Raw genomic sequence first — 22,449 nt, forward strand, 5'->3', positions numbered from 1 at the left:
TGGCCAGGCTGGTGTCTAACTCCTGACCTTGTGATCCACCCGCCTTGGCCTCCCAGAGTGCTAGGCTTACAGGCGTGAGCTACCACGCCCTGCTGAAATATTTCTAATAGATATATTTTTCCTTTTTCTTTGCTTTTTTGAGACGGAATCTTGCTCTGTCACCCAGGCTGGAGTGCAGTAGCACGATCTTCGCTCACTACAACCTCCACCTCTCAGGTTCAAGCAATTCTCCTGTCTCAGCCTCCAGAGTAGCTGGGATTACAGGCGCCCGCCACCACACCTGGCTAATGTTTGTATTTTTAGTAGAGATAGGGTTTTGCCATGTTGGCCAGGCTGGTCTTGAACTCCTGACCTCAGGCGATCCGCCTACCTTGACTTCCCAAAGTGCTGGGATTACAGGCGTGAATCACCACACCTGGCCGATATATTTTTTTTTATATGTTTATTTTTTAAGTAATTCTTTCAGGCTGGTGCAGTGGCTCACACCTGTAATCCCAGCAGTTTGGGAGGCTAAGGCAGGCAGATCATTTGAGGTCAGGAGTTCGAGACCAGCCTGGCTAACACGGCAAAACCCTGTCTCTACTAAAAATGCAAAATTACCCGGTCGTGTTGGCACACACCTGTAATCCCAGGTATTTAGCAGGCTGAGGCATGAGAATTGCTTGGCGCTGGGAGACAGAGGTTGCAGTGAGCCAAGATCATGCCACTGCATTCCAGCATGGGCGACAGAGCAAGACTGTCTCCAAAATAATAACAGTAATTCTTTCTTCTTTATAATAGGAACGTGGAACGTCTTCACATCTGCCACCACCTCCAAAGTTGCTTGCACAGCAGGTAAATTTTAACTAAATGCTTGTTTATGGATTATATGTTTTATTTGACCTTTTGTTTTGTTTTGGTGGAAAGACACCAAATTTTTTATTTAAAACTTTTATGAAACAGTTACTAACTTTTTACCTTGTGACTCTTACATGTCTTACTCTTCATCCTTTTCATTTTCATTCTCAGTTGATAAGCATGCTCCAAGTTTCACTAAGAAAATAAGAAGTAGCTAGGAGATAACTTTTTTTTTTTCCATTTCACTGTATACTTTTTCTTCCTATTGTTTTTGCTGCTAAGGACACTTTTTTACTTTGTTCCTTGTATCCTTTTCCACTTTTGATAATGTTATCTCTCATCTTTTCAGAAAAACAACTTCACAAAGACCTCTCTGTTAACATTACTCCATCCCACTGCCTTCCATCCCATTGCAGTGTCTACCCTGTTTCTCTGTTCTCCATCGGTGAAATTGTTTTAGTGAGCTATTTATACTTACCGTCTTTTGCTGCTCATTCTTTCATTAGCACTCTCCAGGCATGCTTTCTTTTCCCACTCTACCTTTGAAACTATTATTATCAGAGTCAATGATGACTTCCATCTTGACAAATTCAGTTTTCTTGTCTTCATCTCATTTAAATCTCAGCTGAGTCATTGACATAGTTGATTACTCCATCCCTCTTGTGTATATGCATATATTTTTAGAGACAGGGTCTTGCTTTCTGGCCCAGGCTGGAGTGCAGTGGTGTAATCATAGCTCACTGCCACCTGGACTCCTGGGCTCAAGGGGGTCCTCTCACCTCCCCAGCAGCTGGGGCTACAGGTGCACACCACCACACTGGGCTAATTTTTTGCAGAGACGGTCTCGCCTTCATGTCCAGGCTGGTCTTGAACTCCTAGACTCAAGCCATCCACCTTGACCTCCCAAAGTGCTGGAATTACAGACTTGAGCCACCATCCCTGGCCTATCCTTAAAACACTTTTTTTCCTACTTGCATCTGAGACACCTCACTATTTAGTTTTTCTTTGCTTTGTATTCCTTCTGGGCCTCCTACACTTCGAGTGTTGGAGAACTAAGTCTTGTTCTCAGTCTGTTTTAAAAATCTGTATCCTTTTCCTTGGGAATGTCTTCTATGAGCTGATGGCATTCAAATGTACATTTAGGCCAAAAAGCTTTGCCCTGACTTTTAAGAGTCATATATTCAACAATCAACTCAACATCTCCACTTGGATCTCTAGTAAACAGCTCAAATATGTCCAAACCATAACACACACCCCCACTTACCCTATATATCCACAGTGCTGCTTCTCCTGTCTTTCCTATTGCAGGTAATGGCATTATTATTCACATATTTGCTAAGGCTGAAACTTAGAAGTTACTCTTAACTCTTTTTTTACCCTACATCTAGCTTTATCAGCAAAATGTCACCTCTACCTTCAAAATATACACTGACTGCTCGCTACCACCTCTTACTTCCCTTTGAACTATTGGAGTGGGTTCTTGACAGATACTGCTTGCCTCTTATGCTGCCTGCTCACTTGCCGCCTTCATCCCATATTCTCCTGTAGTAGTTGTTGTCTTTTTAAAACTATGTATTAGGTCCATTACTCATTGTTCAGGTCCTTCTCATGATCTTTCAGATCTCTGTCTACTTTTCTAATTTCATCTGCTGTTCTCACCACATACACATTGATCTTCCTGACTTCTTTACTTGTTCTTTCTTACAAGCAGATTTTCTTTTCCTGAAATCCTTGTTATGATCAGGATCTCCAGACCTTCTCTAATCACCCTACTGGGATATCTGCACGTATCACAACCATCACCATCATTTCCAGCAGTCCCTCTCCTCATAACCACTGAAAGCTCTTTATAGCATTTCTGCATACACAGAAGCTAAAACTAAAACATGTAGAAAAAAGTATAGAAGATCAAGTGTTCATGAACTTGGAGCTGACAAAGTTTTCTTTGATAAATAAGACCTTGGCCACGAATTAGAAAGGAAAAACAGTTGGTCAGTTGGACTTTGAAGAACATTTCCCAAAGAATGCAAAGATATGTTGCAGAAAAAAATCTTCCTAATACATCTGACGAAGGACTTGTATCTAAGCTTTTCTTTTTTTTTTTTTTTGCAGCAGGGTCGTGTTCTGTTCCCCAGGCTGGAACACAATCTCAGCTCATTGTAGCCTAAACCTCCTGGGCTCAAGCGATCCTCCTGCCTCAGCCTACCAAGTAGCTGGGACCACAGGCATGCGCCTCTATGCCCGGCTAATTTTTTATCTTTTTGTAGAGATTGGGTTTCGCCATGTTGCCCAGGCTAGTCTTGAACTCCTGAGCTCAAGCAGTCCTCCTGCTTTGGCCTCCCGAAGTGCTGGGATTACAGATGTGAGCCACCATGTCCAGCCTGGGCCGTTTTTGTTTTTGTTTTTGTTTTTTTTAATATCTTACAACTCAATAATAAGTAGTTAAACAAAAAGACTTGAACATTTGTTTCAGAAAAGAAAATGTAAGAATGCCCAGTATGCACATGGAAAATTACTCAGTATCTTTAGTTATCAGGGAAATGCAAGTTAAAATCACTGAGATTTTACTACACTGCCAAAATTAAAGACTGATGACACCATGTGTTGGCAAGGATGTACAGAGCAGCTGGCAAACTTATCCATTGGAAAACCTTATAACCACTTTGGAAAACAGTTTGGCAGTTTCTTGTAAATGAAATATATATTTACCCTATGACACAGGATTTCCACTTCTAGCTGTTTATCCAACAGCCATGAAAACGTTCATTTATGCAAAGACTTATGCATGAATGTTCATAGCTGTTTTATTCATAGTTTAAAAACTGGAAGGGCCGGGCGTGGTGGCTCACGCCTGTAATCCCAGCACTTTGGGAGGCCGAGGTGGGCGGATCACAAGGTCAGGAGATCGAGACCATGGTGAAACCCCGTCTCTACTAAAAATAGAAAAAATTAGCCGGGCGCAGGGGCGGGCGCCTGTAGTCCCAGCTACTCGGGAGGCTGAGGCAGGAGAATGGCGTGAACCCGGGAGGCGGAGCTTGCAGTGAGCCGAGATTGCGCCACTGCACTCCAGCCTGGGCGACAGAGCGAGACTCCGTCTCAAAAAAAAAAAAAAAAAAAAACTGGAAGCAACCCACATGTCTATCATACATGAAACAGCATGCCCACAATGGAATACTATCCAGCAGTAAAATGGAGCAAACTACTCATACATAAAATAACCTCACTGCCATTATACTTAGCAAAAGAAGTTTGTATAAAAGATGAAAGAGGCCGGGCGCGGTGGCTCAAGCCTGTAATCCCAGCACTTTGGGAGGCCAAGACGGGCGGATCACGAGGTCAGGAGATCGAGACCATCCTGGCTAATATGGTGAAACCCCGTCTCTACTAAAAAAAATACAAAAAACTAGCCGGGCGAGGTGGCGGGCGCCTGTGGTCCCAGCTACTCGGGAGGCTGAGGCAGGAGAATGGCGTGAACCCAGGAGGCGGAGCTTGCAGTGAGCTGAGATCCGGCCACTGCACTCCAGCCTGGGCGACAGAGCGAGACTCCGTCTCAAAAAAAAAAACCAAAAAAAAAAAAAAAAAAAAAAAAGATGAAAGAAAGGACAAACAAAACTATACAAGGTTAGGGTCGGGGTGCTTGGGGCCACAGGGGGAGGAAGAGGAGTGATGGAAATGCTGTGTCTGCATTGGAGCAGTGGTTACACAGGTGTATCATTTGTCCAAACTCATCAAACTATACACTTAAAATATGTGCAGCACGTTTTAAGTAAATTTTACTTCTCTGAAGTGAATTGTGTAAATTAGGTACTTATATATTTGGTTTTTCAGCTTATCTCTGAGCTGTGGATGAAGAAACTCAGCACCAGAGAACTGAAGTAGTTTGCACATGATAGCACTATTAGTACATGGTAGTCTGCATTCATTTAAAAAGACGTTCAGTCAAGTGTTTTCGTTGTATCATTGTTTAATCTTTTTGTAAGCATTCCAGCTGGGTTACATACGGCTTTTAAGATTTCTTCATCCTAGTAGCTTTAAAAATCAGTATGTTAAAGAAATTTTTTTGTTACTTTTATTGTTTTTGCATTGTTGCAAGCAGTGATTTTAAAAGCTGTCATTGTTTTATAACACATTAATGAAAATTCAGTCATTGAAACTTGGATCTTTCAGATGATCCTCCCATTCTCCACTCCGGGTTCTAGATAGTTTTTCTGGATCTTTCAGTCTAAAGATAGAACTTTTCTTCACCCAGACTAATTTGTAGGAATTTCTTCTTTGGGGTATCATTACAGCACTGTCTCTGTCTTTTTCACCTTGCTTCTTTGGCTCTGTGCTTTTTACCCGTAGCTGTACCTTAATTTTCTCAGAGCTAACATGCCATCATTTTGGATATTTAATACCTTCGTTTCTCTCTCTCAGGCATTCCAGCTGTGGCAGCTGCTTCCAAAGCATTCATGCTAAATTTCCTTTGTCTCTAACTAGATTTTGAGATTCACTGTTGTGCTTCTAATTTTATTCAACAAATACTGAATGAGCAACAATGTCTGGCACAATAAATAGGTACATACTCAGTAAACATTGGAGAGCTGGATTAATCTGGTCTTAGTTTGGTGAATTATCTAGATGTAATATATTTCCCATCTTATGTGTTTTCATTTTAATGTGTATGTTCATCAGAGAAATTTCTGATACTTTTGTGGGATTTTTCCTTCTCCATGCCTGATACCCAATGTTAGTCAGAAATAGAGTTGTCATACTCATCTGATACCTTAATGTTTCAGCATCCACCTCCAGATCGACAGGCAGTACCTGGAAGACCGGGCCCCTTTCCCTCCAAGCAGCAAGTAGCTGATGAAGATGAAATATGGAAGCAAAGACGAAGACAACAGTCAGAAATTTCTGCAGCAGTAGAACGTGCTCGTAAACGGCGTGAAGAGGAAGAGCGAAGAATGGAAGAACAAAGGAAGGCGGCTTGTGCAGAGAAACTGAAACGATTGGATGAGAAGCTTGGCATCCTGGAAAAACAACCATCTCCAGAGGAAATTAGGGAAAGGGAGCGAGAAAAAGAACGGGAGCGTGAGAAAGAACTTGAAAAAGAACAAGAACAGGAACGAGAGAAGGAGAGGGAAAAAGAGAGGGAGAGACAGCAGGAAAAGGAGAAAGAGCTGGAGAAGGAGCAGGAAAAACAAAGAGAAATGGAGAAAGAAAGAAAGCAAGAAAAAGAAAAAGAACGGCAGAAAGAAAAGGAAAAAGAACTACAAAAGATGAAAGAACAAGAAAAGGAATGTGAGCTGGAGAAGGAAAGGGAGAAATTAGAGGAGAAAATTGAACCCAGAGAACCTAATTTGGAGCCCATGGTAGAAAAACAAGAAAGTGAAAACAACTGTAATAAAGGTTTGATACTCTTCTTCATTCTCTTTTATAAACTTTACAAAGAGCTTTTTGTTGGTTATAGTTTGGGGGTTGTATATTTTAAATATATGTCATCAAAATAAAAACGATTGTTTTATGATAGCATTTCCAGTACAAAATATGGGCTAGAGCCATGCTTTCTAATTCTGTATATGAACAGACATCCCTGAAGTGTTTCTCAGTTATTAGATGGGCTTCATTTCTGTTTTATCTGCAGAATTGTATTGACTTCCTAGTCACATGTACTGATTCTCCCCCTGCTTTTTTCTGACTCCAAGACATTTAACTAAACAAAATCTCATTTGTTCACATGCATGAATACCTCTAAAACTGAACTGGCATAGAGCTTAATGAGAATGTTGGATTATCATCATTAAATGACTGCACCTAGCTCATAATTTCAGGTTTGCTGTTTAATCAGTTTAAACATGCAAGCTTCCATGGTGTAGTTGATATGCTATTAAACTGTAGTTTCCTAGAGTAATTATACTTTAAAATAAAATTCTTTTTCTAGATCTAATCAACTTTTTTGTTCTTCTCCAAGTTGGCTTGTAGACTGATTAATGGCATTCAAATATAGTATAAAGTCTTGGCAAAGTTAAAGTTCAGGGTTTTTTGTTGTTGTTGTTTTGTTGTTGTTGTTTTTTGAGACAGAGTCTCACTCTGTCTCCAGGCTGGAGTGCAATGGTGGAATCTCAGCTCACTGCAAACTCTGCCTCCCGGGTTCAAGCCATTCTCCTGCCCCAGCCTCCCGAGTAGCTGGGACTACAGGCGTGTTTCACTGCAACCAGCTAATTTTTGTATTTTTAGTAGGGACGGGGTTTCACCATGTTGGCCAGAATAGTCCCGATCTCTTGACCTTGTGATCCGCCTGCCTCGGCCTCTCAAACTACTGGGATTATAGACGTGAGCCACCGCGCCTGGCCTAAAGTTTAGTTTTAATGAACGACTTGAATTAAAATAGAAATGCAGTTTTATTTCAGTGTATTTTCTGATGTGGAAATATTGTAAGTTTTCTAACCTGACCTCTCATGCTCTTTTCTACAAGGCACTGCTGCTTAAAATAATAAGAATGTGTTTTTAAAAATAAAGTTTTTATTTATATGCAGGGTTACCTTCAAACTTGGCTCTTAATGTAACCGTAAGAGTATGAGTATTTTATCTTTAATTTTTTTTATGAAATAAAGGCCATATGAAATAAAGGCCAAAAAGACCTTCATGGATCATTTGTTAAGACTCTAAGATTTCAGATTTTTTTCGTAGTAATCAATCTAGAGAAACTGTGCTATTGATAGTGGGCTTATATTACATAAGTACTTATGAAGATTGCTCGTAACACCAAAATAGTGAAATAAAGTGTTCACAAGAGAAAGGAAAACATTATCATAGTTTAATAAGTTTTATTTGTGCTTTTATTTTCATTCACATTTTATATATTCTCAAGGCAAGCTAATTTTAGCTTGGTTTAACAGTGAGATATACCCATGTGATTTTTTTCCCCCCTCAATTCTGATACTAGACACATACAATTTTTTTGTTTGTTTTAATGCTCTCTGAGATGTTCTCAAGACACATGTGATTTTAAAGTCAGTGCCTATGTAGCTCTTCTTCTTCCAGTGTATTATTTTCCCTTTCAACGTTCTTTTTTTTTTTTTTTTTTTTTTTTGCTGTGTTGCCCAGACTGGTCTCAAATTCCCAGGCTCAAGTGACCCTCTCACCTCAGCCTCCTGAGTAACTGTTATTACAGTCGTGCACCACCATGACCTGCTCACTCTTTTACAACATTCTTAATATTGAATATAATCCAAGCAATAAAAATGTTATTTGTGATTCTTAACAGCATGCTTTTACATTGGGAGATAATCTTCCATTTTAAATTCATTACTAGTCATTTGAGAAAAGAATTGTAATAAGCATGGCTTTGTAATTGTGACAAATGACATTCTAGAATGAATTATGTTTGAAGATAACTGGTGATCACTCTGTTGTCTTCAGACTTAAACTCATTAGTTTTCCTTATAGATAATAGTCCCTTTATCCAATAAATAACTAAACTCATTAGTCTTCCTTATAGATTATAGTCCCTTTATCTAATAAATAACTAAATAAACCAACATGCTCTCTTTTTAAGTGTTTGTAGGCCATTTGTGTTTTCATGTAGATTTTAATGAACTACCAGTAAATACTGACAATTACATTGATGTTTATTGAAACAAAAAATAGGTAGAGTTGGAAATGTTTCATTATTTAAAAAAAAATCAAACATAGATTTTATATGATGAAGCATTTGGATCTCTGCTCTCCATCTCTAAGAATGCAGCTTTTAGGAAATCTAAGGTTTTGATAATCTAATGTTACCTCATTGATAACTACCAATGTTAAAGTAGAAAATAATGTTTTAGGGTGTGGAGGATATTTTCTTCCTCATTAACTTTTATTATACCTCAGTCTGTGTAAAAACCATGTGTTTGATAAGTGTCATAGATGAATACCTTTCACCTTTTCTTTGAGCAGAGGAGGAACCCGTTTTCACTAGACAAGACAGCAATCGCAGTGAAAAGGAAGCCACACCAGTGGTGCATGAAACAGAACCAGAATCAGGGTCTCAACCTCGGCCGGCTGTATTATCTGGCTATTTCAAACAGTTTCAGAAGTCTTTACCTCCACGATTCCAGCGGCAGCAGGTAATGATAAAAATATTTTATCATGTATGTCTGATTGAAATGGTTATTATGCAATAATCTGGGAAATTAGACATAAAACTTATAATGCATAAAGCACACAAAGTTCCCTTGAAATTATTTTTCTTTGTAAATAAAAGTTAATGTGGGTTTTACCTTGACCTTCTGTGTCATTCCTTTTGATCTTCTGCCTCATTTATAGACACCATCTTCCATTTCTAGGAGATAGATTATACAGTGCTTGAGTATAAGGTAAAATGTTACAGTTCATCTTTCAATCTTTTGTCTTGCCAACTCTGTTAAATATCTTTTGAACTCTTACTTTTCCTTCAAGGATTCAAAACAGGTGATTATTTTGTGATATGATTGATTATATTAATTTGTCATGTGGAACTAAAATCTCAAGATATGGGATCTTACTTTTTCAGGAACAGATGAAACAGCAGCAGTGGCAGCAGCAGCAACAGCAAGGTGTACTTCCACAGACTGTTCCTTCACAACCATCCAGTAGTTCTGTCCCTCCTCCACCACACAGACCTCTTTATCAGCCTATGCAGCCTCATCCTCAGCATTTGGCTTCTATGGGTTTTGATCCAAGGTGGCTCATGATGCAGTCCTACATGGATCCTCGAATGATGTCAGGCAGACCTGCTATGGATATTCCACCCATTCATCCTGGTCAGTTGAATTTGCATTTATAGTTTTACAGGATCAAAATTTTTTTTTCCCTGCTTTGAGTTTCAGTTCCTTTGAGAGTTGTAATCTAGGAAAAACTTAAACCTCTAGATTTTTAATCAAAATTACGTAACTTTCAGCATCAAGTAATTAAATATCTGACACTCATATTGCTTATGTGGCAAGAACAAAATACTACTTCATTTCTGTTTTGTGAGTATTATTTAAAACTTCAGATGGAAATAATTATGTCTTATTAACAGTATCTGTTATTGGCTACATTGTTTTTCTTCTTTAAAGTGTTTTCGGCATTTGAATTTTGTCCATACATTATATCTGTTCTTTTTCAAGTTCCTCTTCCATCATTTACCAACCTAACACTTGCATTTCCTTATAGGTTAGAGGGAAAAAAAAAAGTGAATTTAGTAGTCTTTTATGGAATCCATCAGAATAAATCTAGATAATCTATTACCAAAATGTTACAGAGGAAAATTTAGGGATGATAAGCTGATCACAAATCATGATTTTTAAATTTATACTGGTATTTGGAAATTTAAGTGGCATATTTTGTAGAATATTGACCAACTAAGGTAGGTTAATGGAATTTAGGAAAGAATTTTCTCTGGAAGTTATGGTATAATTTTCATGATGTTTGTATTGACATCCAGAGTCACAGTACTTGGTGTCTGATTTTTATATGCATAATATTTTATTTCTTTTGAAGTGAAACAGGCCGCTATTGTGATTTTGCTGATTTTGCTTCCTCAGTTCTTAAATGCAATTTTTATTTAACAGCAGTGATAAAATTTCATTCACAGAACAACCCTTACATAATTTCCACCAATCTTTTACTCAGGAAAAAAATGCTTTTAATATGGAGAATTCCATGTAACAATTAGTAATCTGTATTATATGTCTATCATGATTTTGTTTCTTTCATTTTTCAAAAGCCTCATTTCACCTTTTTCTCAACTTTCATTACAGGAATGATTCCTCCTAAACCGTTAATGAGAAGAGACCAGATGGAAGGGTCACCAAACAGTTCTGAGTCATTTGAGCATATAGCTCGATCTGCAAGAGATCATGCAATTTCTCTTTCTGAGCCTCGTATGCTGTGGGGGTCAGATCCCTATCCTCATGCTGAGCCTCAACAAGCAACTACTCCCAAAGCAACAGAAGAGCCTGAGGATGTAAGGTAATAAATTATTTCAATTTAATAGACTATACAGAATATTTTGGTAAAAGGAAAACTGTATAGTGTTTCTGAAGATCATTCCAATTTAGGACTGAAGCATAAATCTGGTTTCCTTCTATTTAATTTAGCATACTGCACTTACTCTTTGGACATATTCTCTGTATTCATTAGGGCATTTTGTAACCTGGTTTTGTACTCAATTGTATGCTGTAATTTAGTATTAGATGTTGAAATTGGTAGGTTCTTTTTTGAGATAGGAACTTGCTCTGTTTCTCAGGCTGGAGTGCAGTGGTGTGATCTCGGCTCACTGCAACCTTCACCTCCCAGGCTCAAGTAATCGACTCACCTCAGCTTCCTGAGTAGCTGGGACTATACGCGTACACCACCACACCGTGCTAATCTTTGTTTTTGTTTGTTTGTTTTTTGTTTTGAGACAGAATCTTGCTCTGTCTCCCAGGCTGGAGTGCAGTGGTGCGATCTCAGCTCACTGCAAGCTCCGCCTCCCAGGTTCACGCCATTCTCCTGCCTCAGCCTCCCGAGTAGCTGGGACTACAGGCACCCACCACCACGCCCGGCTAATTTTTTGTATTTTTAGTAGAGACAGGGTTTCACCATGTTAACCAGGATGGTCTCGATCTCCTGACCTTGTGATAATCTTTGTATTTTTTATAGAGATGGGGTTTTGCCATGTTGCCCAGGCTAGTCTTGAACTCCTAGGCTCAAGCAGTCTGCCTGCCTTGACCTTCCAAAGTGCTGGGATTACAGGCGTGAACCATCATGTGCAGCCATTTGGGATGTCTTTATTGTAGAGTAGGTGTAAAGAAATTTAAGTGTATCTACAATGCTTATATAATCTAGCTAGATGTAATTTTTCCATTTTAACAGTATTTTAGGGAACATTTTTAAGGCCAAGATAAGGAGAAATATAATAATACAAAGTTGACTTTGAAATGGCACACAATTGGTGATGACTGTAATAATTTATAGCCATCCAGTTAGAACTTCCTGCCCTTTAATGGGGTGTGTTTTTTTTGTAATGTTTTATAATTATTTGTAATTAATTGGGACAGATAAGCTTACTCTAGTGTACTCTTTCATTCTAGGTGGAAATTACTAATCTTGATAGATTAGAAATTCACATCAGCATGGTCTTAACTTTGTTTTTCCTTAAGGAATAAACTTCATTTATTTATTTCTATTTTTTATTTTTATTTTTTGAGAAGGGTCTCGCTCTGTCAGCCAGGCTGGAGTGCAGTGATGTAATCACAGCTCACTGCAGCCTTGACCTCCCAGGCTCAAGTGATCTTCCCACCTCAGCCTCCTGAGTAGCTGGGACTAAGGCATGTAGTACCATACCAGGCTAATTCTTGTATTTTTTGTAGAGACAGAGTTTTGTCATATGGCCCTGACTGGTCTCAAACTCCTGGGCTCAAGTGATCCTCCTGCCTCCCAGAGTGCAAGGATTACAGGCGTGAGCCCCTACTCCAGGCCCTTTATTTTTTTATGTTTTATTTATTTTTTTTTTTTTGAAGCGGAGTTTCACTTTTGTTGCCCAGGCTGGAGTGCAATGGCGCCATCTCAGCTCACCACAGCCTCCGCCTCCCGGGATGAAGCGATTCTCCTGCCTCAGCCTCCTGAGTAGCTGGGATTACAGGCATGTGCCACCATGCCCAGCTGATTCTGTATTTTTAGTAGAAATGTGGTTTCTCCATGTTGGTCAGGCTGGTCTCAAACTCCCTACCTCAGGTGATGCGCCCACCTCGGCCTTCCAAAGTGAGGATTGGGATTACAGGCATGAGCCACCACACCCAGCCCCATTTGTGTTTGTGGTAGAAACCACTTAGAACATTAGATCTATCCTCTTAACAAAAATTTAATTATATAGTACCATGTAGTTAACTGTAAACACAATGTTATACAGCAGATCTCCAGAACATTTTTTTATCTTGCATGACTGAAACTTTATACCTATTTCCTATTTTTACCTTCACCTGTATTTCCTATATTATACCTATACCTATATTTCCTATTTCTCCCTACTCCTAGCCCCTGGCAGCCACCATTATGGTTTCTGCTTTGATGAGGTTGATTACTTCACGTTCCTCATGTAAGGTATTTGTCCTGACTGACTGACTTCACTTAAGCATAATGTCCTCAGGGTTTATCCATGTTGTAGCATATGACACTATTTCCTTCTTTTTTATCCCTGAATAATATTCTGTTGTATGTGTATACCACATTTTCTTTATCCATTCAGCTATTGGATATTTAGGCTGTTTCCACCTCTTGGCTACTGTGAGTAATTCTCCTCTAAACTTTTTATATAGCGAGAGAAAGATTCTCATTATGGTTAAGAGTCTTTGCTTTCTGTTTTAGAGGTATTATTTTGCTATATACTTCACGTGGGGAAGATTGCTTTGTTGGTTATACCTTTGAATTCTTATCATCATAGGTCTGAAGCTGCGTTGGACCAGGAACAGATTACTGCTGCTTATTCTGTAGAACATAATCAATTAGAGGCCCATCCAAAGGCAGACTTTGTCAGAGAATCAAGTGAGGCAGAAGTACAAAAGTTTTTAAGCAGATCTGTGGAAGATGTTAGACCTCACCATACTGATGCGAATAATCAATCTGCTTGTTTTGAAGCACCTGATCAAAAGACCTTACCCACTCCACAAGAGGAGCGGATTTCAGCTGTAGAAAGTCAGCCTTCCCGGAAAAGGAGTGTTTCCCATGGATCTAACCATATGCAAAAACCAGATGAGCAGAGAAGTGAACCATCTGCAGGCATTCCTAAAGTAACCAGCAGATGCATTGATTCAAAAGAACCAACAGAAAGGCCAGAGGAGAAACCAAAAAAGGAAGGCTTTATACGATCTTCCGAAGGACCAAAACCTGAAAAAGTATATAAATCTAAATCAGAAACTCGTTGGGGCCCACGACCAAGCTCCAACAGAAGGGAAGAAGGTAATGATAGACCTGTGAGAAGATCAGGTCCCATTAAAAAACCTGTACTTAGAGATATGAAAGAGGAACGGGAACAGAGGAAGGAGAAAGAAGGAGAAAAGACCGAAAAGGTGACTGAAAAAGTAGTTATAAAGCCTGAAAAGACGGAAAAGAAGGATCTTCCTCCTCCCCCACCACCACCTCAGCCACCAGCACCGATTCAGCCACAGTCAGTTCCACCACCAATTCAACCAGAAGCAGAGAAATTTCCTTCAACAGAAACTGCAACTTTGGCTCAAAAACCATCTCAGGATACTGAGAAGTCTCTGGAACCTGTGAGTACTGTTCAGGTAGAGCCTGCAGTTAAGACTGTAAACCAACAGCCTGTGGCAGCACCAATAGTCAAAGAAGAAAAACAACCTGAGAAAGTCATCAGCAAAGACCTTGTTATAGAGAGGCCTCGACCAGATTCAAGACCAGCAATTAAAAAAGAATCAACTTTACCTCCCAGGACCTACTGGAAAGAAGCTAGAGATAGAGATTGGTTTCCAGATCAAGGATACAGAGGTCGAGGCCGAGGTGAATATTACTCCAGAGGTCGAAGCTATAGAGGTTCTTATGGAGGGCGTGGCAGGGGTGGTAGGGGACACACTCGAGATTATCCTCAGTATAGAGACAATAAGCCAAGAGCAGAGCATGTACCCTCAGGGCCTCTCAGACAGCGAGAAGAAAGTGAAACACGGAGTGAGAGCTCCGATTTTGAAGTTGTCCCCAAAAGAAGACGACAGCGGGGTTCAGAGACTGACACAGACAGTGAAATTCATGAAAGTGCAAGCGACAAGGATAGTTTAAGTAAAGGCAAACTTCCCAAAAGAGAGGAACGGCCTGAAAACAAAAAGCCTATGAAGCCTCAATCTTCTTTCAAGCCTGATAATCATGTTCGAATAGATAATAGACTGCTAGAAAAGCCTTATGTAAGGGATGACGATAAATCTAAACCAGGCTTTCTTCCTAAAGGAGAGCCTACAAGGAGAGGCAGAGGGGGAACATTCAGGCGTGGTGGGAGGGATCCTGGAGGCCGTCCATCACGCCCTTCCACTTTACGAAGACCAGCTTATCGGGACAATCAGTGGAACCCAAGGCAGTCAGAAGTTCCTAAACCAGAAGATGGAGAGCCACCAAGAAGACACGAGCAGTTTATTCCTATAGCAGCAGATAAACGACCTCCAAAATTTGAGCGAAAATTTGACCCAGCTAGAGAAAGGCCTCGAAGGCAGCGTCCTACCCGACCACCAAGGCAAGACAAACCACCTCGATTTAGACGGCTAAGAGAGAGGGAGGCTGCTTCAAAATCAAATGAGGTGGTAGCAGTGCCCACAAATGGCACAGTTAATAATGTGGCTCAAGAACCAGTTAATACGATTGGGGATATTTCTGGGAATAAGACACCAGATTTATCTAATCAGAACTCTTCAGATCAGGCAAATGAAGAATGGGAAACAGCTTCTGAAAGCAGTGATTTCAATGAGAGGCGAGAGAGGGATGAAAAAAAAAATGCTGACTTGAATGCACAAACAGTTGTAAAGATTGGAGAGAATGTTTTACCGCCAAAGAGGGAAATTGCAAAGAGAAGTTTTTCAAGTCAGAGACCAGTAGATCGTCAGAATCGACGTGGCAACAATGGTCCACCCAAATCAGGAAGGAATTTCTCAGGTCCTAGAAATGAAAGGAGAAGTGGTCCACCATCAAAAAGTGGGAAGAGAGGGTGAGTACTTTGTTTTAAATACAGTTGCTTCCGCACCTTTAAAGAAGCTTAAAAGTAGAGTTCTTGGTTGAAGAGCCAGTCTAGATAAAGGACCAAAAAACATTGTTCTTCCCAAATGCTTTATTCTCTGTTCTCAAAGTGTAAGGGTGCTTAAGGAAGAGAGGCTAAGGTGTCTTAGGAGTCTTTCCCTGCTAAGTTACATTTTCCAGAAGAGTCCTCTTGGAAACTTGTAGCTTTGGGAAAATGTACGCATCTAGGGAGGGACGTGTACGGTGTCCTTATTTGGTAAGTATCTGATGAGTAACCCTCCCTTCTTTCTCAGTTTCTCCTTATAAACCTCTAGTGCTACACAGGTGTCCTCCAAGGTTTAAATTAATGTTATAACCGTATACTTTATCACTCAATACTGGTTTCTTGAGAATTAGTGTTGAACATTAAGGATAAATTGTATTCTTATCTTGGGTTGCGAATCTATAATCAACAATCATCTATAGAGAGGCCCAGAAAACAAATCCCTGTTCTACTGCCAAGGACACCAGTAACATAATTGCCATGGCAATGGATTTTTTTAAAGAATTTTTCTCAAGTAAGCTAAACTTGGCCTGTTTTTTTAAGTATTAAGATGTTGGGCTGGGCGCAGTGGCTCACACCTGTAATCCCAGCACTTTGGGAGGCCGAAGCACGAGGTCCTCACACAAGGTCAGGAGATTGAGACCATCCTGGCTAACACAGTGAAACCCCGTCTCTACTAAAAATACAAAAAATTAGCCAGGCATGGTGGCAGGCGCCACCGGGAGGCGGAGCTTGCAGTGAACTGAGATCGTGCCACTGCACTCCAGCCTGGGCCACAGAGCAAGACTCCGTCTCAAAAAAAAAAAAAAAAAAAGACGTTGGTTATAGTAAGCTAGTATTGATTTCTTTAGTATTAGAAAGCATTATAAAGTAGCAGTTAAGATTCAGAATGCCTAGGTTCAAATCTAGGCTCTGATACTTTCTAGTTGCTTACCCTTTGCATCCTCACCAGTAAAATGGGGAGAAAATAATAGCACTTAATGTGTGAAGATACTAAGATGATACTTGTGATGCACTTAATACTTGGTATATAGTAAGTAATCATTATTATGTGTGCCCTGCTTTTAGAGCAATTGCCAGGTTTGCAGCCTGAGCTGATAAGAATTTAAGAATTTATTTGGACTGTATGGTATTAATCTGAGTTCCTTAGGTTTACATACTTAGCACTTCAGGTTACTATACTCGTAAGGTATATTTGTCTGTTTTCTGTTGATATAACTAAATACCTGAGACTGGGTAATTTATAAAGAAAAGAAATGTATTTCTTGCATATCTCTTGGCTGCAAAGTCCAAGGTTGAGGGGGCCACATCTTGTGATGGCCTTCTTGTTGGTAGAGACTCTGCAGAGTCCCAAGGCACCATGCTTATCACATGGTGAGGGGGCTCACAAGAGATGGCAGGACTGGCTTTTATAACAGACTCATTCATGATAACTAACCAACTCCCTTGATAACCCATTCATTAACCTGTTAAGGATCAATCCATTCAGAAGGGCAGAGCCCTCATGACATAATCACCTCCCAGAGTTCTCACCGCTCACCACTGCTGCACTGGCATTAGGGACCAAGTTTCCAACACATGAACGTTTTCTTTTCTTTTTTTTTTTCTGATGGGGCAGGTGGGGGATGGAGTCTCACTGTCACCCAGGCTGTAGTACAGTGGCACAATCTCGGCTCACTGCAACCTCCACCCCCCTGGGTTCAAGCATTTCTCCTGGCTCAGCCTCTCTAGTGGCTGGGATTACAGGCGTGCACTACCATGCCCAGCTAATTTTTGTATTTTTAGAAGAGACAGGGTTTCACCATGTTTGCTAGGCTGGTCTCGAGCTTCTGGCCTCAGGTGATCTGCTCACTTCAGCCTCCCAGAGTGCCGGCCCCACACATGAACTTTTGAGGGATACGTTCAAACCACAGCATTAGAGAAGATATACTTGCTCTTCCAGATAATTTAGAAAGAGGAAATTTTTACTTGGAATTTGATTCCCTTAAAATTCCAAGAGAATCAGGATAACCAAAATAAATAGAATAGTTTATTTCCTGTAACCAAACAATTAGAATTTTAAGTAACAATACTCAAAGTTTTGATATGATTTTTGTGCCATGTAAATCTCAACTAAGTAGCAAGATTTTTGTGCCACCTAGATAGGTAGCAACAACTTTGAACCTATGGAAATGGCAGTGACGATTATAATTAAATGTTTTATAAGAGCACCATGTAGAAGAAATGAAGTCATTCCTAAAATGTTTGAGGTTATGGCCAGGGACATGGTAAGCTTTTATCTTGAGTAATACTATAGGCTAGGATGAAAATGTATTAGTAAACCCATTTCCCATGATCCTTTTCACTTGGAAATTTTAAAAAATCAACCTGAAATTATTCTTTTAGGAAATAAGAACTGTGGGGGATACATTTGGTTTGTGAAGTGAATTATTTCTATATTAAGGTTTTTAAAATAATTATATCAATGTGTAAATCTGATTACTTTTTTTAAATCTACATAGTTGTAAATATAGAATGCTTTTTAAAAATTTTTATTTTCATATGCTGCCCACTTTTGGAGAGCATCCATTTGTGAATACTTTGAACTTGCTTGGATCACAGAAATGTTCTATAAACAGTGTTAATTAGCTCATTTATAATATGATAGACAAATAGATTCTTTAAGAACTTCAGGTATAATTAGAATTCTAGAATTTAATTACTGGAAAGAACTCTAGGGAGCTAGTCTACTTTCTTGGGAAACCCAGTTTTAGTAAGGTTGTATTCAACAAAAGTCACTAATGCTTGTTTGGTTACAGTTAGTTTTCTATCCCAGCAGTGTTTCATCTTAGAATGAACTTTAGAAACTGCCAATAAGAGCATTTTTCTTTTGTTCGGATAGGTGGAAATAGTAATACCTCAAGTCATCTTTTTGTAGGCCATTTGATGACCAGCCTGCAGGCACAACTGGGGTTGACCTCGTCAATGGCAGCTCTGCACACCATCAGGAAGGAGTACCCAATGGTACAGGACAAAAGAACTCCAAAGATTCTACTGGGAAAAAAAGAGAAGACCCCAAACCAGGTCCTAAAAAACCTAAAGAGAAAGTGGATGCTCTGTCTCAGTTTGATCTCAACAATTATGCAAGTATGTCTTAGGTTTCTTTCATTTTATTTATTTATTTGTTACATTTTAAAATGTAGATGCCACAATTAAAGAAGTTTTCCAAGAAGGAAAGAGTTGGACATTCAAGGTATACATAGTGGCTGATTATGAAATACTAACTAATTGAACTTAAACTAAAATAACTCCAGCTTTTAGTGTAGCCTTGAATGCTTAATAAAATTTTTATTAAAAATAATCCAGTAGCATTGCACTGTTCTTCCAAAAAAGAGGAAGAAAATAACACTCTAGTTTGCCAGATTTGAGAAAGCACAGAAATTTGATTCTTAGTTATATTGGTATAGATGTATTATTAAAAACAAAAGGAACTAAATGTTAAACTTGGTGAATTATGTCCTTGGTAAAATTGGTGTCTAAGATACAGCAAATACAAAATAAATAATAGGACAAGAGGCAGTGTCACTGTGGGTAACTGGGAAAGCCATGAAGTAATAGAGGATCAAATGTGAAAGATAATACAAGCAACAAGAAAATACTAGATGAGGAAACAGACAAGGAGTATCTGTGTATAGACATTTATACATGTAAAATGTACTATTTGCCATTCATTTGGATGAAACTGGAAATACTGAATAAAATCGAGATATTTACTAAGTTAAGACCAGATAGCTCAGATAGTAGTAATAATAGTAGTAATAGGAAAGTTGGGTTAGTTGCGGTTATTCTAGTATGAGAGATGTAGATGAGGTTTTTCTTTCATCTGCCTAATGGTTATTTGTACATATTAAGCCCTGATTTGAGCACAGCTCATGGACATTATTTTTTGACCAGTGGTTCTCAAAGCGTGGTCCCCACATCATCAGCATTACCTGGAAATTTGTGAGCAATGCAAATTCTTCATTGTTTGTTTGTTATGAGACAGAGTCTTACTCTGTTGCCCAGGCTGGTGTGCAGTGACACAATCTCGGCTCACTGCAACATCTGCATCCCAGACTCAAGCAATTCCCCAGCCTCAGCTTCCCGAGTAGCTGGAACTACAGGCATGAGCCACCATGTCCAGCTAATTTTTTGTTGTCGAAGAAATGGGTTTTCGCCATGTTGTCCAGGGTGGTCTCGAACTCCTGAGCTTAAGCCATCCGCCCGCCTTGGCCTCCCAAAGTGCTGGGATGACAGGCGTGAGCCACTAGGCCCGGCGCAGTGGCTCAGGGCTGTCATCCCAGCACTTTGGGAGGCCGAGTTGGGTGGATCACCTGAGGTCAGGAGTATGAGACCAGCCTGACCAACATGGAGAAACCTCGTCTCTACTAAAAATACAAAATTAGCCAGGCATGGTGGCGCTTGCCTGTTAAAAAAAAAAAAAAAAAAAAAGACATAAAAACAGATAAAAATTATATTTCTGAAGTGGTGATAGAAATTAAGCTATTCACTTCAACTCATTAAAGTTATCTTTAAGAGTTAGTCACCTTTAGTTCTTTTTCCTGGTAACATTATTTTTAAGTAATATGCCTAACCTAAAATGGTAAAAAGAAGAGGGCACTGGAAACTAAAATGTAGTGTTCAAATTTTCCATAAATGCTACATGTAGTTGAGTGAAATAAGGAAGTTGAAATAATAAGATAGGCTTTACGCACACACATTTTAGTGTAAGTGAAAAACTGAGATGATATTAGAATTATGATGAGGTCTTTCCATCAGTCTGAAGTAATGTGTGCATGACATCCTTTGAAGTGTTTGACTCAGACATTTCATTGACATGAGAATATGCTTCATTTTACAGAGTTCATGATTTTTAAAAGGATTTTAAAAACAAGTAGACTTGTCTTATAAATCAGAATCAACTGGGGTTTTTTTTCTTTTGAAATCAAATTTCCTTTTTTTTTTTTTTTTTTTTTTTTTTTTTTTTTTTTTTTTTGAGACAGAGTCTTACTCTGTGGCCCAGGCTGGAATGCAGTGGCATAATCTCAGCTCACTGCAACCTCCACCTCCCCAGTTCAAATGATTCTCCTGCCTCAGCCTTCTGAATAGTTGGGACTACAGGCGCGTGCCACTATGCCCAGCTAATTTTTTTTGTATTTTTAGTAGAGACAGGGTTTTACCATGTTGGCCAGGCTAGCCGTGAACTCCTGACCTCATGTGATCTGCCTTCCTTGGCCTCCCAAGGTGCTGGGATTACAGGTGTGAGCCACCATGCCCAGCCAGTTTCTAAGGAGTGAAAGCCAGTAGTCATTTTTCATTTCATCTCTCAGTGTATGTTAATGCTAAGTTTTAACTATTTTAGAAGAATTGTTTGTAGATAGTTTCTCTCACCAATTCCCTGATCATACCTATGTTGCTATACCTAACAAGTATCACCTTCCCTTGTTGCTGTACCCAACAAGTTATCACCATCCTGAATTGTATACTTATTGTTTCCAAGAAAAATATTTTTATTGTATGTGTAATTTCCAATTAAAATATTGTATATTGTTTGAAAATTAAATAATTTCTTTAAATTGCTTCACTCTTTCTCGATACTTACACTTATTGTTCAGATATTATACCTATAATAAAAAATTACATTACCTGAAGTAATTTAATTTTTCTTGGAAATATTATTTGATGGATTTATATTTCACGTACTGACTGGGATATAGGATAATTTTAAGATAGACAAAGTAGTGGTTAGTGGGAAAAGAAGTTGAAAAATGATCTTGAGTTATTCATCACCTAGATGATTTTGGTATGTGTTCACCTATGCCATCTTACATTCACACGCAGCTTACACATTTATTTATTTTAATTGATTGATTGAGACAGGGTCTCGCTCTCCCAGGCTGGAGTGCGGTGGCATGATCTCAGCTCACTGCCGTCTCAACCCCTCCAACTGAAGTCATTCTCCTACCTCAGACTCCCGAGTAGCTGGGACCACAGGCGTGCACCTAGCTAATTTTTACATTTTTTCTAGAGACAGGGTTTCACTACGTTGCCCATAACACATTTATTTTTTAAAACTCCACACTGTAGACAAGGGTCTACATAAAACAGAGACATTAAGAGTCATAAGACCATCTAGGCCGGTCATCTTACCTTAAATCAGCTTATTTCATTTTTTAAAACATTATTTATTTATTTATATGTTTGGTTTTAGAGTAGAGACAGGGTCTCCCCATGTTGCCCAGGCTGGTGTGAAACTGTTGGCCTCAAATGATCCTCCCACTTCGGCCTCCCAATATGCTGAAGCACTAAGCCAGTTTATTTCATTTTTTGAAAAAGAAAAATAATAGTAACAGCCACCTCTTAGAATGGTTAGATGCAAATGAGGTAGAATGTTTTGTAGATCTTTTAAAGCACTATACAGATCTGAGGCTAAGAGATAGAGGTTAGTTCATAGGAAAATTTTGATTTTGTTTCTTTTTTAAGGCATTACCACTATATTACTTAACTATATCATTTAAAACGATATTTTTAGGATTTTTTGGACAGAGTCGTACTCTGTCACTCAGGCTGGAATGCAGTGGCATGGTCTCAGCTCATTGCAACCTCCACCTTCCAGGTTCAAATGATTCTTGTGCTTCAGCCTCCCAAGTATCTGGGACTACAGGTGTATACCACCACACTCGTCTAATTTTGGTATTTTTAGTAGAGAGAGGGTTTTGTCATGTTGGCCATGCTGGTCTCGAACTTCTGGCCTCAAGCAGTATGCCCATCTTGACCTCCAAAAGTGCTGGGATTACAGACGTGAGACACTGCACCTGGCCAGTTTTAGGATTTTTATTTTTAACTTTTAA

General features: G+C 39.3%; 1 protein-coding gene across 22 annotated transcripts in view; it reads left to right on the forward strand.

Moving 5' to 3' along the window:
• Nucleotides 1–22,449, forward strand: part of PRRC2C (proline rich coiled-coil 2C) — a 106,726-nt gene that overhangs the window by 40,301 nt on the left and 43,976 nt on the right. For all 22 annotated transcript variants that reach the window (XR_012422036.1, XM_005539987.4, XM_045392758.3 and 19 more), the window contains exons 11-17: nucleotides 781–834; nucleotides 5,616–6,228; nucleotides 8,761–8,930; nucleotides 9,356–9,605; nucleotides 10,587–10,797; nucleotides 13,250–15,508; nucleotides 18,498–18,706. Coding sequence is in view for 21 of the 22 variants with exons in the window: in XM_005539987.4 (XP_005540044.2) it covers nucleotides 781–834; nucleotides 5,616–6,228; nucleotides 8,761–8,930; nucleotides 9,356–9,605; nucleotides 10,587–10,797; nucleotides 13,250–15,508; nucleotides 18,498–18,706 (3,766 nt within the window). In the remaining variant the exon portion in view is untranslated. The remainder of the gene's footprint in view (nucleotides 1–780; nucleotides 835–5,615; nucleotides 6,229–8,760; nucleotides 8,931–9,355; nucleotides 9,606–10,586; nucleotides 10,798–13,249; nucleotides 15,509–18,497; nucleotides 18,707–22,449) is intronic.

The sequence above is a fragment of the Macaca fascicularis genome, chromosome 1, assembly GCF_037993035.2.
Source record: "Macaca fascicularis isolate 582-1 chromosome 1, T2T-MFA8v1.1".
In the NCBI taxonomy this organism is placed as follows: domain Eukaryota; kingdom Metazoa; phylum Chordata; class Mammalia; order Primates; family Cercopithecidae; genus Macaca; species Macaca fascicularis.